Here is a 14,688-nt window from a genome sequence, read left to right as displayed (position 1 = left end):
CAAGAGCTTGCCCACACCCCCGCAGACCCCCTGGTCAGGGCCCTGCTCGGCTCTGGGGGCCAGGGACACACGTAGAGCAGACTGAGGTCACGATTCCTGCAAAAATCAGCTTCTACAGTGGGGACGGCAGAGGGGAGGGACGGAGGACCCGGTGGGAGGCCAGGTGACAGAAGCGGGCCCACGAGGAGCTGGACCGGGGTGACCACAGGGAGGGCCACCAGAGCCAGCCCGGGGGTCAACGGGGCACCAGGCACCTCGGGGAGAGGGGTCCAGGCCACGGCGCTGTCGCTTAGTTTGATATGGAACCTTTTCTTTTTTTCTGAGAGTATCTCATTTGGACTAATTATTAACGTAATTCAGAAAACACTAAGAAACTTTATTAAAAACTGAGCACACAGTAAGGGTGAAGATCTGAGATCAGGGCAGAAACCAAGATGGAGCATTTGGAAAGGGGAGGCGCCCGGCAAGAACAGCGGTGACAAACTTTTGACGCAAAGTTTTGGCAACGGAGTGCTATCCTATAAAAGGAATCTGTTGTAAAACGGCTGTGGTCTGCTCCCCAACGTGGCACCAACTTCTGATGAACAAAGAGCAACCCGTCAGGAATAAAAAGAGCATCTGGTGACAAACAGATGCTTTCCCTTCTCTAAAAAAATTTTTTTTTTCTTTTTTTGCATGGCCTGCGGGATCTTACTTCCCCGACCAGGGATCAAACTCAGAGCCCTGGGAAGTGAGAGGGCCAAGTCCTAAATACTGGACCGCCAGGGAAGTCCTGAGATGCTTTCCCTTCATAATGATTTGTACAGTTAAAAATCAAAACGTCTCTTTAACGTAAACTGTTACCCAAACCAGAACTGTTCACAAAACCCCGTACTCAGCACACAGGAACCAGTGGCATCCCTACGCGTCTTATGTGCTGACCGCTCCTGTGCTCAGCCCACGCGTGCAGAAGCATCCTGTCCTGTCTACACCAGCTTCAATGTGACACCACTGACTATGTTAAATAAAACTCATGGCGCTGGGGATAAAAACAGCTCAACCATATACACGCGCACGTGGAAAGTAAAACCCTCCAGATTCAACCAGGCCGAATCCCAGGAAGTTTTCTTCTTTTGCTTGACTACTGAACGACCTCGAGAGCATCCTCCCTTAACGGACTGTTCCAGGTCAACACTGTCCGTGCTCAGAGACGCAGCGCAGAGCACATGACGTAGGAGGTCCTTGGCCTGTCTGGCCACCGGAGAACTTTTTAAACGAAGAGCCTCCGTATGCTCCTCTTCCCATACTCAGCGAAATCGAAGGGAGACTGAACTTCACAAAGCTGCAGAGTGAGCAAAATCAACATGCTGTCAGGTGGGAATCCCTCACATCCAAGAGTGTATCTCAGAAATTAATGGATAAAAGAGGGAATTCCCTGGCATCCACTGTGTAGGACTCCGTGCTTTCACTGCCAAAGACGCCCAGGTTCAATCCCTGGTCGGGGAACAAAGATCCTGCAATCTGCGTGGCCAAAAAAAAAAAATTAATGTATAAAAGAGCACGAGAGATGGGCTTCCCTGGTGGCGCAGTGGTTGAGAGTCCGCCTGCCAATGCAGGGGACATGGGTTCGTGCCCCGGTCCGGGAAGATCCCACGTGCCGCGGAGCGGCTGGGCCCGTGAGCCATGGCCGCTGAGCCTGCGCGTCCGGAGCCTGTGCTCCGCAACGGGAGAGGCCACAGCAGTGAGAGGCCCGCGTACCGCAAGAAAAAAAAAAAAAAAAAAAAGAGCCCGAGAGAGATTGGTTCAAGATGGCCGACTAGAAGGACATGCTCTCACTCCCTCTTGCGAGAGCACCAGAATCACAACTAACTGCCGAACAATCATGGACAGGAAGACACTGGAACTCACCAGAAAAGATACCCCACATCCAAAGACAAAGGAGAAGCCACAATGAGACGGTAGGAGGGGCGCAATCCCAGTAAAATCAAATCCCATAACCACTGGGTGGGTGACTCAGAGACTGGAGAACACTTATACCACACAAGTCCACCCACTGGAGTGAAGGTTCTGAGCCCCACATCAGGCTTCCCAACCTGGAGGCCCGGCAACGGGAGGAGGAATTCCTAGAGAATCAGACTTTGAAGGCTAGTGGGATTTGATTGCAGGACTTCGACAGGACTGGGGGAAACAGAGACTCCTCTCTTGGAGGGCACACACAAAGTAGTGTGCATAGGGACCCAGGGGAAGGAGCAGTGACCCCATAGGAGACTGAAGCAGACCTACCTGCTAGTGTTGGAGGGTCTCCTGCAGAGGTGGGGGGTGGCTGTGGCTCACCATGGGGACAAGGACACTGGCAGCAGAAGTGCTGGGAAGTACTCCTTGGCGTGAGCCCTCCCAGAGTCTGCCATTAGCCCCACCAAAGAGCCCAGGTAGACGCCAGTGTTGGGTTGCCTCAGGCCAAACAACCAACAGGGAGGGAACCTAGCGCCACCCAACAGCAGACAAGCAGATTAAAGTTCTACTGAGCTCTGCCCACCAGAGGAACAGTGAGCTCTACCCACCACCAGTCCCTCCCATCAGGAAACTTGCACAAGCCTCTTAGACAGACTCATCCACCAGAGGGCAGACAGCAGAAGCAAGAAGAACTACAGTCCTGCAGCCTGTGGAACAACAACCACATTCACAGACAGACAAGATGAAAAGGCAGAGGGCTATGTACCAGATGAAGGAACGAGATAAAACCCTAGAAAAACAACTAAATGAGGTGGAGATAGGCAACCTTCCAGAAAAAGAATTCAGAATAATGACAGTGAAGATGATCCAGGACCTCGGAAAAAGAATGGAGGCAAAGGTCGAGAAGATGCAAGAAATGTTTAACACAGACCTAGAAGAATTAAAGAACAAACAGAGATGAACAACACAATAACTGAAATGAAAACTACACTAGAAGGGACTAATAGCAGAATAACTGAGGCAGAAGAATGGATAAGTGACCTGGAAGAGAGAATGGTGGAATTCACTGCCGTGGAACGGAAGAGAGAAAAAAGAAGGAAAAGAACTGACGACAGCCTAAGAGACCTCTGGGACAACATTAAACGCAACAACATTCGCATTATAGGGGTTCCAGAAGGAGAAGAGAGAGAGAAACGACCCAAGAAAATATTTGAAAAGATTATAGTTGAAAATTTCCCTATCATGGGAAAGGAAATAGCCACCCAAGTCCAGGAAGCGCAGAGAGTCCCAGGCAGGATAAACCCAAGGAGAAACATGCCGAGAACCACAGTTATCAAATTGGCAAAAATTATAGACAAAGAAAAATTATTGAAAGCAGCTAGGGAAAAACGAAAAATAACACATAAGGGAACTCCCATAAGGTTAACAGCTGATTTCTCAGCAGAAACTCTACAAGCCAGAAGGGAGTGGCATGACATATTTAAAGTGATAAAAGGGAAGAAGCTACAACCAAGATTACTCTACCCGGCAAGGATCTCATTCAGATTCGATGGAGAAATCAAAATCTTTACAGACAAGCAAAAGCTGAGAGAGTTCAGCACCACCAAACCAGCTCTACAGCAAATGCTAAAGGAACTTCTCTAAGTGGGAAACACAAGAGAAGAAAAGGACTGACAAAAACAAACCCATAGCAATGAAGAAAATAGTAATAGGAACATATATATCGATAATTACCTTAAACGTGAATGGATTAAATGCTCCAACCAAAAGACATAGGCTTGCTGAATGGATACAAAAACAAGACATATATGCTGTCTACAAGAGACCCACTTCAGACCTAGGGACACATACAGACTGAAAGTGAGGGGATGGAAAAACATAGTCCATGCAAATGGAAATCAAAAGAAAGCTGGAGTAGCAATACTCATATCAGATAAAATAGACTTTAAAAGAAAGAATGTTACAAGAAACAAGGAAGGACACTACATAACGATCAACGGATCAATCCAAGAAGAAGATATAACAATTATAAATATATATGCACCCAACATAGGAGCACTGCAATACATAAGGCAACTGCTAACAGCTATCAAAGAGGAAATCGACAGTAACACAGTAACAGTGGGGGACTTTAACACTTCACTTACACCAATGGATATATCATCCAGACAGAAAATTAAAAAGGAAACACAAGCTTTAAATGACACAATAGACCAGATAGGTTTAATTGATATTTATAGGACATTCCATCCGAAAACAGCAGATTACACTTTCTTCTCAAGCACGCATGGAACATTATCCAGGATAGATCACATCTTGGGTCACAAATCAAGCCTCAGTATTTTTAAGAAAACTGAAATCATATCAGGCATCTTTTCTGACCACCACTTTATGAGATTAGAAATGAATTACAGGGAAAAAAACGTAAAAAACACAAACACATGGAGGCTAAACAATATGTTACTAAATAACCAAGAGATCACTGCAAATCAAAGAGGAAATAAAAAACTTATCTAGAGACAAGTGACAATGAAAACACAACAATCCAAAACCTATGGGATGCAACAAAAGCAGTTCTAAGAGGGAAGTTTATAGCAATACGAGCCTACATCAAGAACCAAGAAAAATCTCAAATAAACAATCTAACCTTACACCTGAAGGAACCAGAACAAACAAAACCCGAAGTTAGTAGAAGGAAAGAAATCATAAAGATCAGACAAGAAATAAATGAAACAGAAACAAAGAAAACAATAGCAAAGATCAATAAAACGAAAAGCTGCTTCTTTGAGGAGATAAACAAAATTGATAAACCATTAGCCAGACTCATCAAGAAAAAGAGGGAGAAAACTCAAATCAATAAAATTAGAAATGAGAAAGGAGAAATTACAACAGACACCACAGAAATATAAAGCATCCTAAGAGACTACTACAAGCAACTCTATGCCAATACAATGGACAACCTGGAAAAAATGGCCAAATTCTTAGAAAGGTATAACCTTCCAAGACTGAACCAGGAAGAAACAGAAAATATGAACAGACCAATCACAAGCAATGAAACTGAAACTGTGATTAAAAATCTTCCAAAAAAAAAAAAATCTTCCAACAGGGCTTCCCTGATGGCGCAGTGGTTGGGGCTCCGCCTGCCAATGCAGGGGACGCGGGTTCGTGCCCCGGTCTGGGAGGATCCCACGTGCCACGGAGCGGCTGGGCCCGTGAGCCATGGCCGCTGAGCCTGCACGTCCGGAACCTGCGCTTTGCGGCGGGAGAGGCTGCAACAGTGAGAGGCTCGCGTATGGCAAAAAAAAAAAAAAAAAAAAAAATCTTCCAACAAACAAAAGTCCAGGACCAGATGGCTTCACGGGTGAATTTTATCAAACATTTAGAGAAGAGCTAACACCCATCCTTCTCAACCTCTTCCAAAAAATGGCAGAGGAAGAAACACTCCCAAACTCATTCTATGAGGCCACCATCACCCTGATACCAAAACCAGACAAAGATACTACAAAAAAAGAAAATTACCGACCAATATCACTAATGAATATAGATGCAAAAATCCTCAACAAAATACTAGCAAACAGAATCCAACAACACATTAACAGGATCATACACTATGATCAAATGAGATTTATGCCAGGAATGCAAGGATTCAACATACACAAATCAATCAATGTAATACACCATATTAACAAATCGAAGAATAACAAACGTGATCATCTCAACAGACACAGAAAAGGCTTTTGAGAAAATTCAACAGCCATTTATGATAAAAATTCTCCAGAAAGTGAGCATAGAGGGAACCTACCTCAACATAATAAAGGCCATATACGACAAACCCACAGCAAACATCATTCTCAATGGTGAAAAACTGAAAGCATTTCCTCTAAGATCAGGAACGAGACAAGGATGTCCTGTCTCACCACTATTATTCAACATACTTTTGGAAGTCCTAGCCACAGCAATCAGAGAAGAAAAAGAAATAAAAGGAATACAAATTGGAAAAGAAAAAGTAAAACTTTCACTGTGTGCAGATGATACTATACGTAGAGAATCCTAAAGATGCCACCAGAAAACTACTAGAGCTAATCAATGAATCTGGTAATGTTGCAGAATGCAAAATTAATGCACAGTAATCTCTTGCATTCCTATACACTAACAACGAAAAATCAGAAAGAGAAATTAAGGAAACAATCCCATTCACCATTGCAACAAAAAGAATAAAATGCCAAGGAATAAACCTCCCTAGGGAGACAGAAGACCTGTATGCAGAAAACTATAAGACACTGATGATAGAAATTAAAGATGATACAAACAGATGGAGAGATATACCATGTTCTTGGATTAGAAGAATCAATATTGTGAAAATGACTATACTACCCAAAGCAATCTACAGATTCAATGCAATCCCTATCAAATTACTAATGGCATTTTTTACAGAACTAGAACAAAAAATCTTAAAATTTGTATGGAGACACAAAAGACCCAGAATAGCCAAAGCAGTATTGATGGAAAAAAACGGAGCTGGAGGAATCAGACTCCCTGACTTCAGACTCTAATACAAAGCTACGGTAATCAAGACAATACGGTACTGGCACGAAAACAGAAATATAGATCAATGGAACAGGATAGAAAGCCCAGAGATAAACCCACACACCTATGGTCAACTAATCTATGACAAAGGAGGCAAGCACACACAATGGAGAAAAGACAGCCTCTTCAGTAAGTGGTGCTGGGAAAACTGGACAGCTACATGTAAAAGAATGAAATTAGAACACTCCCTAATACCATACACAAAAATACACTCAAAATGGATTAGAGACCTAAATGTAAGACTGGATACTATAAAACTCTTAGAGGAAAACATAGGAAGAACACACTTTGACATAAATCACAGCAAGATCTTTTTTGATCTACCTCCTGGAGTAATGGAAATAACAACAGAAATAAACAAATGGGACCTAATGAAACTTAAACGCTTTTGCAAAGCAAAGGAAGCTACAAAGAAGACGAAACGACAACCCTCAGAAGGGGAGAAAATATTTGCAAATGATTCAATGAACGAAGGATTAATCTCCAAAATATACAAACAGCTCATGCAGCTCAATATTAAAAAAACAAACAATCCAATCCAAAAATGGGCAGAAGATCTAAACAGACATTTCTCCAAAGAAGACATACAGATGGCCAAGAAGCACATGAAAAGCTGCTCAACATGACTAATTATTAGAGAAATGCAAATCAAAACTACAATGAGGTACCACCTCACACCAGTTAGAATGGGCGTCATCAGAAAATCTACAAACAACAAATGCTGGAGAGGGTGTGGAGAAAAGGGAACCCTCTTGCACTGTTGGTGGGAAAGTAAATTGATACAGCCACCATGGAGAACAGTATGGATGTTCCTTAAAAAACTAAAAATAGAACTACCATTCGACCCAGCAATCCCACTACTGGGCATATACCCTGAGAAAACCATAATTCAAAAAGAGTCATGTACCACAATGTTCATTGCAGCACTATTTACAATAGCCAGGTCATGGAAGAAACCTAAACGCCCATCAACAGACGAATGGATAAAGAAGATGTGATTCATATATACAATGGAATATCACTCAGCCATAAAAATGAACAAAATTGGGTCATTTGCAGAGATGTGGATGGATCTAGAGACTGTCATACAGAGTGAAGTAAGTCAGAAAGAGAAAACCAAATATCGTATATTAACGCATATATGTGGAACCTAGAAAAATGGTACAGATGAACCGGTCTGCAGGGCAGAAATAGACACACAGATGTAGAGCACAAACGTATGGACACCAAGGGGGGAAAGTGGTGAGGGGGTGGTGGTGGGATGAACTGGGGGATTGGGATTGACATGTATACAGTAATATGTATAAAACGGATAGCTAATAAGAACCTGCTGTATAAAAAAATAAAATAAAATTCAAAAAAAAATAGAGCCGCAGATGCATAAACTAAGTTTCCGTACATCAATTCTATTATTTTGACTGATTTTTATCGTGAAGCCAAAGCTGTTGGCGTCCAGTTGGGCACCTGAATCTCATGCTTCAAGGAGAGCACGTAACTTTACACCAATGTTGCACTCTCTCCACGTTGCCTTTGGGCCCTGGCACACGTGTGTGCACTGTGCCCGCCCGCGCACCCTGTGCAGGGTCACCCAGGACCGAGGTGTTCTTCCAGCTGCTCCTGGGGCAGGTAGCTGAACAGAACCATCACCCGAGACCCGGCCTGCTACTTTCTGGGGAACACTTGCTTGGGACTGGATGCGCGTTTTTGTGGAATCCTCTAAGATGCTGGACCCCAGTGAGCCCAATGACAAGACCCTCGGGGCCTCCGCCTCTACCTGTTTCCTGTGGCAAAGTCCACTGCCGGTCTGTCTTTTCTATTAGTTACTATCTAACCACGGTCCCGATTTGTAAACGTCTAAACTACAATGGAAACCGTTACAAACTTTTCCTTAAGACTTTAAGGAAAAGTTTTTGTTGGTCTGCAGTCTTTAACCTCAGTCAAAAAACATCAGACATCAGATTGATTACAGATCAGCCTGGGCCACACCCCAAGGCGAAGTCACTCCTCGCTAGGGCTAATTCCAGAACCCTGGGAAACCCGCCCCCTCCTGGTCTCTCACCTTGAAGGGAGAATGATGGCGTTGTCCCCACCTACCTGTTTCCTTTAAGTCAGGGAGGAAGAGAGGACAAGGAGATACTGCCTATCAGGAGCTGAGAGGCTGCAGGATAAAAGCTCTCAACGCATGTGCATCACAGCTCCTAAGGACACATGCTTTTCTGCTGACAAGCGCAGCGAAGCCTGCTTATTATAAAAGAGGTAGTTCAGAGCATAAAACATTGTAGCACCGTGGCTACTTGCTGCCTGAGAGCAGGTTCCAGGAGCGTGAAGGTGGGTGAGCAGTGCAGTGCCCACCGGGCCATCTGGGTCGGGTCTGATCTGATCCACCTTGAGACTTGCCCAGCCACTCGGGACCAGCTAAGGCAGAGCTGCCGCCCTCTCTCCGGGCGGGGGGTGGCACTCCCAGATGCCCTGGATCCCCACCGCCTTTCGAGCTGATTCACTGAGCAGGGGACAGGATTACAGCAATGGAAGCAGCGATTCCGAGAGGAGGCGGATACATTCATTTTATAGAAGTGAGGCCCGTGCTCTTCCTCACGGCCTCCGTCTGAGAGATTTAGTCACCTGAACATCTGTGTCCGTCACCAGCTTTGAGGAGGCAGTATTTTCCCTGCAGGTGACCCCACGGCCCGGGGAAGAGGCAGCTGTCTGCAGGAAAGGCACGAGGGGCCTGGATGCACAGAAGTCCCCCAAAGCCCACCCACGCGCGAGGACGCGTGCCGGCAGAGGCCGCTGTCCCGGGCCTCCCTGCCTCTGCCCCTTGCCTTGCCCTCCACTGCCCAGACGCGAGGAGCAGAACCTTATCTCCACAGACTACTTAGACCTACTCTTCGACAGATGAAAACAGGACGATGCTAAACATACAAACAACAGCCAGTACTATGACTGCTGATTAAGAAAACTGAGGTATCTGAAATTTATACTCAGTATTTTGGTACAACAGGTAGGCAAAAAAATACAACTACTGGATTTCTACTTCACTGAGTCACGTGTAACCGGTCCACTTAGTAGCACTTGACATACATGGCAAAACTGTTCGACCAGAGAAACGACGTGTAAGTGAAACTGAGTGTGCTGTCACTATCACCACGAGTGCCCAGTAACATATAAATAAGTAATTGAAAAGAGTCATTTGACAAGAGTTCGGCAGTTCCGACAAATTCAAGGACGCCAATTGGTCATGGCAACCCTGAAAGGGACACTCGGTCTTTGGCAAATTATTTGAATGATTATGACGGATAAATAGCTACTTTTTTGTTTTTAATTCAGAATGCAAAACGAGTGATGCCACAATTCACCAGAGGAAAAGAATGTTTCGAAAGTCACATGTATCAAACCAAAAGAACGAATTCTTCAAGTGTGTGTGATTTGGCAACAGGAAAACTTTTTGAAGACAAAAGGGTAACCACACAACAGCGCCTTCTGGGCTGGCACAGAGCTGGAAGCCTGGGGTTGCCACTGAACCCTGGTGTCACAGCGCCTAACTACCTCTAGAATACCGTTTCCCACAGCACAAAACCAGCGTGATTTCTCCATTAACTTTTTTTTTCTTAAACTTTTTATTCTATATTGGAGTATAGCCGATTAACAACGTTGTGATGGTTTCGCAGTGACTCAGCCCTACATATACATGTATCCATTCTCCCCCAATCCAGTAACTTTTAAGAAGCGGCAGGAGCTGCTGGACCCTCTCTGGGAACAATTATAAAATTATCTTGACTCCATATGAGTAACTACGACAGATGCTGATAAGAGGCCAGCGCTTCTATGACTCGAGGTAAGCCCTTAGAACTGCTTAACGCAATAGAATTTCGAAGTCAAAAACAGGAATAAACCACTTTTTCTACTTAAGATGATAAAAGGTATGACCCCTCCACCACCAAGGCTTTTGGTAGACTCATCTTTGTTCAAATTCCAACTGAGAACTAGTAGGCGGATGATTTATATAGGACTCGTCTTCCGGGAAGCAAGATTTGGTGCCATTTCTTAGTAAGGAGGAGGGTGTCACGTAACAACCCCCCCCTTTCTAACAGTTAGCTTCTTTGAAGTAAGGTAATATTCATTCCCCAGCCGCCAAATAAAAGCTCAAACACAAAAGGAGGGGAGAGAGACAAAGGTTTTCTCAGGCCAGCGGACTGACTCAACTCTCAGCAGAGGCCCATGATACATCCTTACCATCCAGACTCTCCTCCCTGATTCGACGTTATTTATGTTGTCATTTGACTGAGCTTTTTCTAATAAAACTTTGAGAAGGAGCCAGATTTCAAACATAGAATTCCTGCAGCCAGCATTTAGAAAGTGCCTAACAAAACAGGACGCAGCTAACGGGAGCTCCTGGACACACCTTGTCGTGGGCAAAGAGCACACCCCAGGGTGGAAAACTTGCACGGGAATGAAGAGAACTGGAATTCTAAGGTCTTCGCATTTTTATTCCAGTACTAAACCCTCCTTAGGATCTCCTTCTTCTCTCTCTGAACGCTACTGGGATCCTGGCGAGCCCTGAAGCAAGATTTCAACAGGAAGGGTTGAGACAGGGAACTGGCCTGACCTTGGCTAGCACACATTTCTGAACCTCTCAGTCAAAAGGGTGAGTTCTAGCTCTTACTCATTACACTTTACACGCACAGACACCTGCCCGTAGGTTTCTTTTGAAGGCTTTCCTCTACTTTTGTGGACATTATCTTATTTATCCTCAGAGTTTCTAAGTAAAGATTTCAGAAGGCTGTCACGTCACCACTGTGACATAAGGAAAGCCATCCAGAAAGACTGGGACAGAGGATCGTGCAATTCCTGCAGAGATCATGGCTCGCCAGGGACAGGGCTAGCTCCATCATTTGTGGCTGGGGACAGGGCTGCCTCCATCATTTGCGGCTGGGGACGGGCCCGGCTCCATCATTTGTGGCTGGGGACAGGCTCGGCTCCATCATTTCTGGCCAGCTTGCACAGGGTCTCACTTTTTCTGCACCAACGTGAAGCTACTGACATGTCTGTCCCCTCCAGTCGGTACGTGTACGAGCTCACGTGTACGACATGTATGTGGGTGAGCTCATTTCTCGGTCCCGCGGACACACGGGTTGCAATGCACCTCAGGGCACCCAGCCCGGCTCCCCGCCCCGCCCTGCCCCGTCCCGTCCTGGCTGCTGGACCCCGCTACATATACACGAGGGCGGGCACTCACGTGGCAGGGGCGGCGCGGGGCAGGCCGAGCGCAGAGACGCTGGTGGAGACGCCGGTGGCGGCGGGCGGCGGCGAGGGCAGCAGGGCGCGGAGCAGCGCGGCGGGCACGGGACCGGGGCGCGCAGCGCGGGGCACGGGGCCCGGTCCGGGCGGCGGAGGCGGCGGCGGTGGCGGCGGGAAGGCGTCGGGCACGGGGGCGGCCGCCGGCGGGCTGAGCGGCGGGGGCGGCGGCGGGAGCGCGCTCCACGGGGCCTCGAGCTCGGGGGGCGTCGGGGACGCGGGCGTCGGGGGCCGGGGCGCGCCGGGGCTCAGGCTCTGCGCGGCGATGAACTGCTTGGGGCGCGCGTAGCTGAAGGAGCCGGAGGCCTGCATGGCGGGCGCGGGGCGGGCGGCGAGCGCGCTCATGGGCTCCGAGCGCGGCTCCGGGGGCTCCGGGGACGCGGGCGGCGAGGAGCGCACGCGGGCCTCGCGCTCCAGGCGGATCTGCTGCTGCAGCTGCTGGATCTTGAGCGCGTCCCTGCGGGGAGAAAAGGACACCTTCAGACGGGCCGGGAGAGACGGGAGGCCCTGCGACCACCCCTCCCCATGCCCCCAGCCCCCTCCCCGCCCCGCGGGAGCCCGAGGTCCACCGAGGACACCGCTGATCTCAACGTCGAACTGAACTCGTAACCCAGGTGAGCCTAACCGGTTTACAGATGCCAGGGATGGACATTCTGTCTGACCCGCGGAAGCTGCACTGCATTTTAACAGAACCAGAAATACTAAGAGAACAGCTTCTGACCTGAGTCCTCAGCCCTCTCACCTGTAGCCGAGTTTTGGAAAAACTCTATCACAATGGGGAAGTTAAAAGAAAGAAACACTTGATTTAAGTTACTTTGGGCAGATTTAGGCGAATCCAACTTCCCTACTTCATTGCTGTCAACTCTGTAGTCAATAAATACCACAGGCTGATGCTGGGGGGGGAAGACCTACTTTAATTTCTGCCTTTGCTCCCTAAAAAACATATGCAAAACCTACTCTACCCCCAATTTAGTAGGAAACCCTGAACTGCCAATCATTTCTACAAACCGTAGTACAAACTGACATTTGGTACCATATCTGAAACATGCAAACGACACCCATCTTTCACCTGCAGGGGTTCAATAAGCAATAACAAATTATTAATTTTACAGTAATGCAGTTTTAATTTCCCAGGTTTTTTCCATCAGGAAGGGACAGTTTGAATTTTAATTTTTGATAAAGAGGTTAGCAATAAAGCAGTTAGCAATCAGCTAAAATCTTACTCTTATCTTAACTCAAAAGCTTTCCTGTCTAGCTGTATTTTACATCTGAGATGTTTTCCTTTATCCACATCAGATAGTGACCCACAGCTGTGAGAAGAAACTTCAACGGAAGGTGGCACTATAACAAGCGAATAAAATAGGAACAGTCCACAGAGACGCAAAGCTATGCTCCTAACTTGAAACCGTATAAAACTAAGAAGCAAAACCCCCAGGACCTCCTGTCCATAGGTATTTAACCTTCAAATTCAAAGCAATAAAAGGAACTGAAGCTGTTGATAAAAAGGTAAAAAAAAATTAAAAAAAAAAATTTAGATCTGTTATCAAGTATCATTGGATATGGCAATATCTGTCAAGGAGTTCTAAATTCCCTCCCATGTCTCTGATTCCCTGCTGTAATTATCCAGTAAAGTGATTACATTTAAGTCCATGAAAAGACGCCTTCTTGGGAACTGAAAAGTGTAAGGGGAACATGGCTGTAGATGCTTAATCCAGGCAGAGCATCCATGACTCCGACAGCAATGAACCCTGGGTGGTCCTCTGGAGCTGAACTGGAGTCTTTTAAAAGCAGCTGTGCCAGTGCTAGGATCCATGGGATGCTGAGGTTCCACATGTCTGTGTGGTCTGGCTAGACTGCCCAGCCTTCACGTGTTTAGAACCGGCCCAGGAATAGGACTCAAAAAACCACCCACCAGTGCTCTCATTTTGAATCCCCAAATGCTCCTTTCTGATCTCCCTGCCTTTACTTTCTCTTTCTTATTTCCTACCCACTGCAAAATGCATCCTATTCCTGGACCGTTTCTCCCCAACATTCAGCTGACCTGGGCACCGGGACTGAAAGTGATCTGTAGGGCCCTGCGGAAGGCACTGCCCCCTCCTCTGGGCCAGCAGGGTTCACCATGGCCAGAGCCTCAGCTGTATTTGCAGGCATTTCCAGCTCGGCTGTATGAAGCCACCCTGGCTCCAGACATCACATTGTGCCCCGTGTCTGCAGGGGGTTTCCTCTGCCCCAGGATTAGGGATGGCCCCCAAGAAGCCAGTCTTCAAAGAAGCCATACCAGGGAAGCTCTGACCACCACTGGTTCTAACTTTGTCCATGGGGTCAAGTCTATTCATTTGGGCATTAAAAAACCCATCAAGTTTGCTAGCTCAAGAGAGCTTAAAACTGCCGAGATGCTACTGTTAGTGGTAAGTGACAGTTCAAGAAATTAATGTAGCATTTCACAAGAAATGGACAGGCATTCCAGTGATGTGGTCCTAGTACACACTGCATGAAGAACTGTGCCGCCCTTTCCACTCCCCTGCACTGCGCTGGAGAGGAATGTGACAGGCAGAGAATTGGAGGCGTGGGGGAAGGGAGGGCAGAACAGTTGCTTTGAATCGTTAAGTGTCTGACTTGATTTCTGCACTGATCCTAGTATTTCAAAAAAAATATTTGAGTTAAATGGTTCTGACACCCAGATTCTGAGATGACAAAGTGCACAACTCTAAGTCACTTTCTCAGTCCTTGTTATTTTCATAAAAGTTGATTTTCACAGAGATAAAAAAGCAAAGGGAATGAAAGGTCCCAGGAAGGCAAGACTGCTTGTGGCCTCTGGAAATAATTACCTGTCACATTGACATCGGTCTTAGAGATGTTTTCCTGGATCTAACT

General features: G+C 46.6%; 1 protein-coding gene across 6 annotated transcripts in view; it reads right to left on the bottom strand.

The window, feature by feature from the left end:
• The window catches only part of PALLD (palladin, cytoskeletal associated protein), a 276,660-nt gene that overhangs the window by 31,561 nt on the left and 230,411 nt on the right, over positions 1-14,688 (bottom strand). For 3 of the 6 annotated variants that reach the window (XM_049711349.1, XM_049711350.1, XM_049711352.1), the window contains one exon: positions 11,756-12,271. The exons of the other annotated variants lie outside the window; for them this stretch is intronic. In XM_049711349.1, coding sequence (XP_049567306.1) covers positions 11,756-12,271 — 516 coding nt within the window. The remainder of the gene's footprint in view (positions 1-11,755; positions 12,272-14,688) is intronic. 6 annotated transcript variants of the gene reach the window in all.

Source organism: Orcinus orca, chromosome 6 (genome assembly GCF_937001465.1).
Source record: "Orcinus orca chromosome 6, mOrcOrc1.1, whole genome shotgun sequence".
Classification (NCBI taxonomy): Eukaryota; Metazoa; Chordata; class Mammalia; order Artiodactyla; family Delphinidae; genus Orcinus; species Orcinus orca.
Note: the sequence above shows the minus strand (reverse complement) of the source record. Positions and strands in the feature narration are given on the sequence as shown.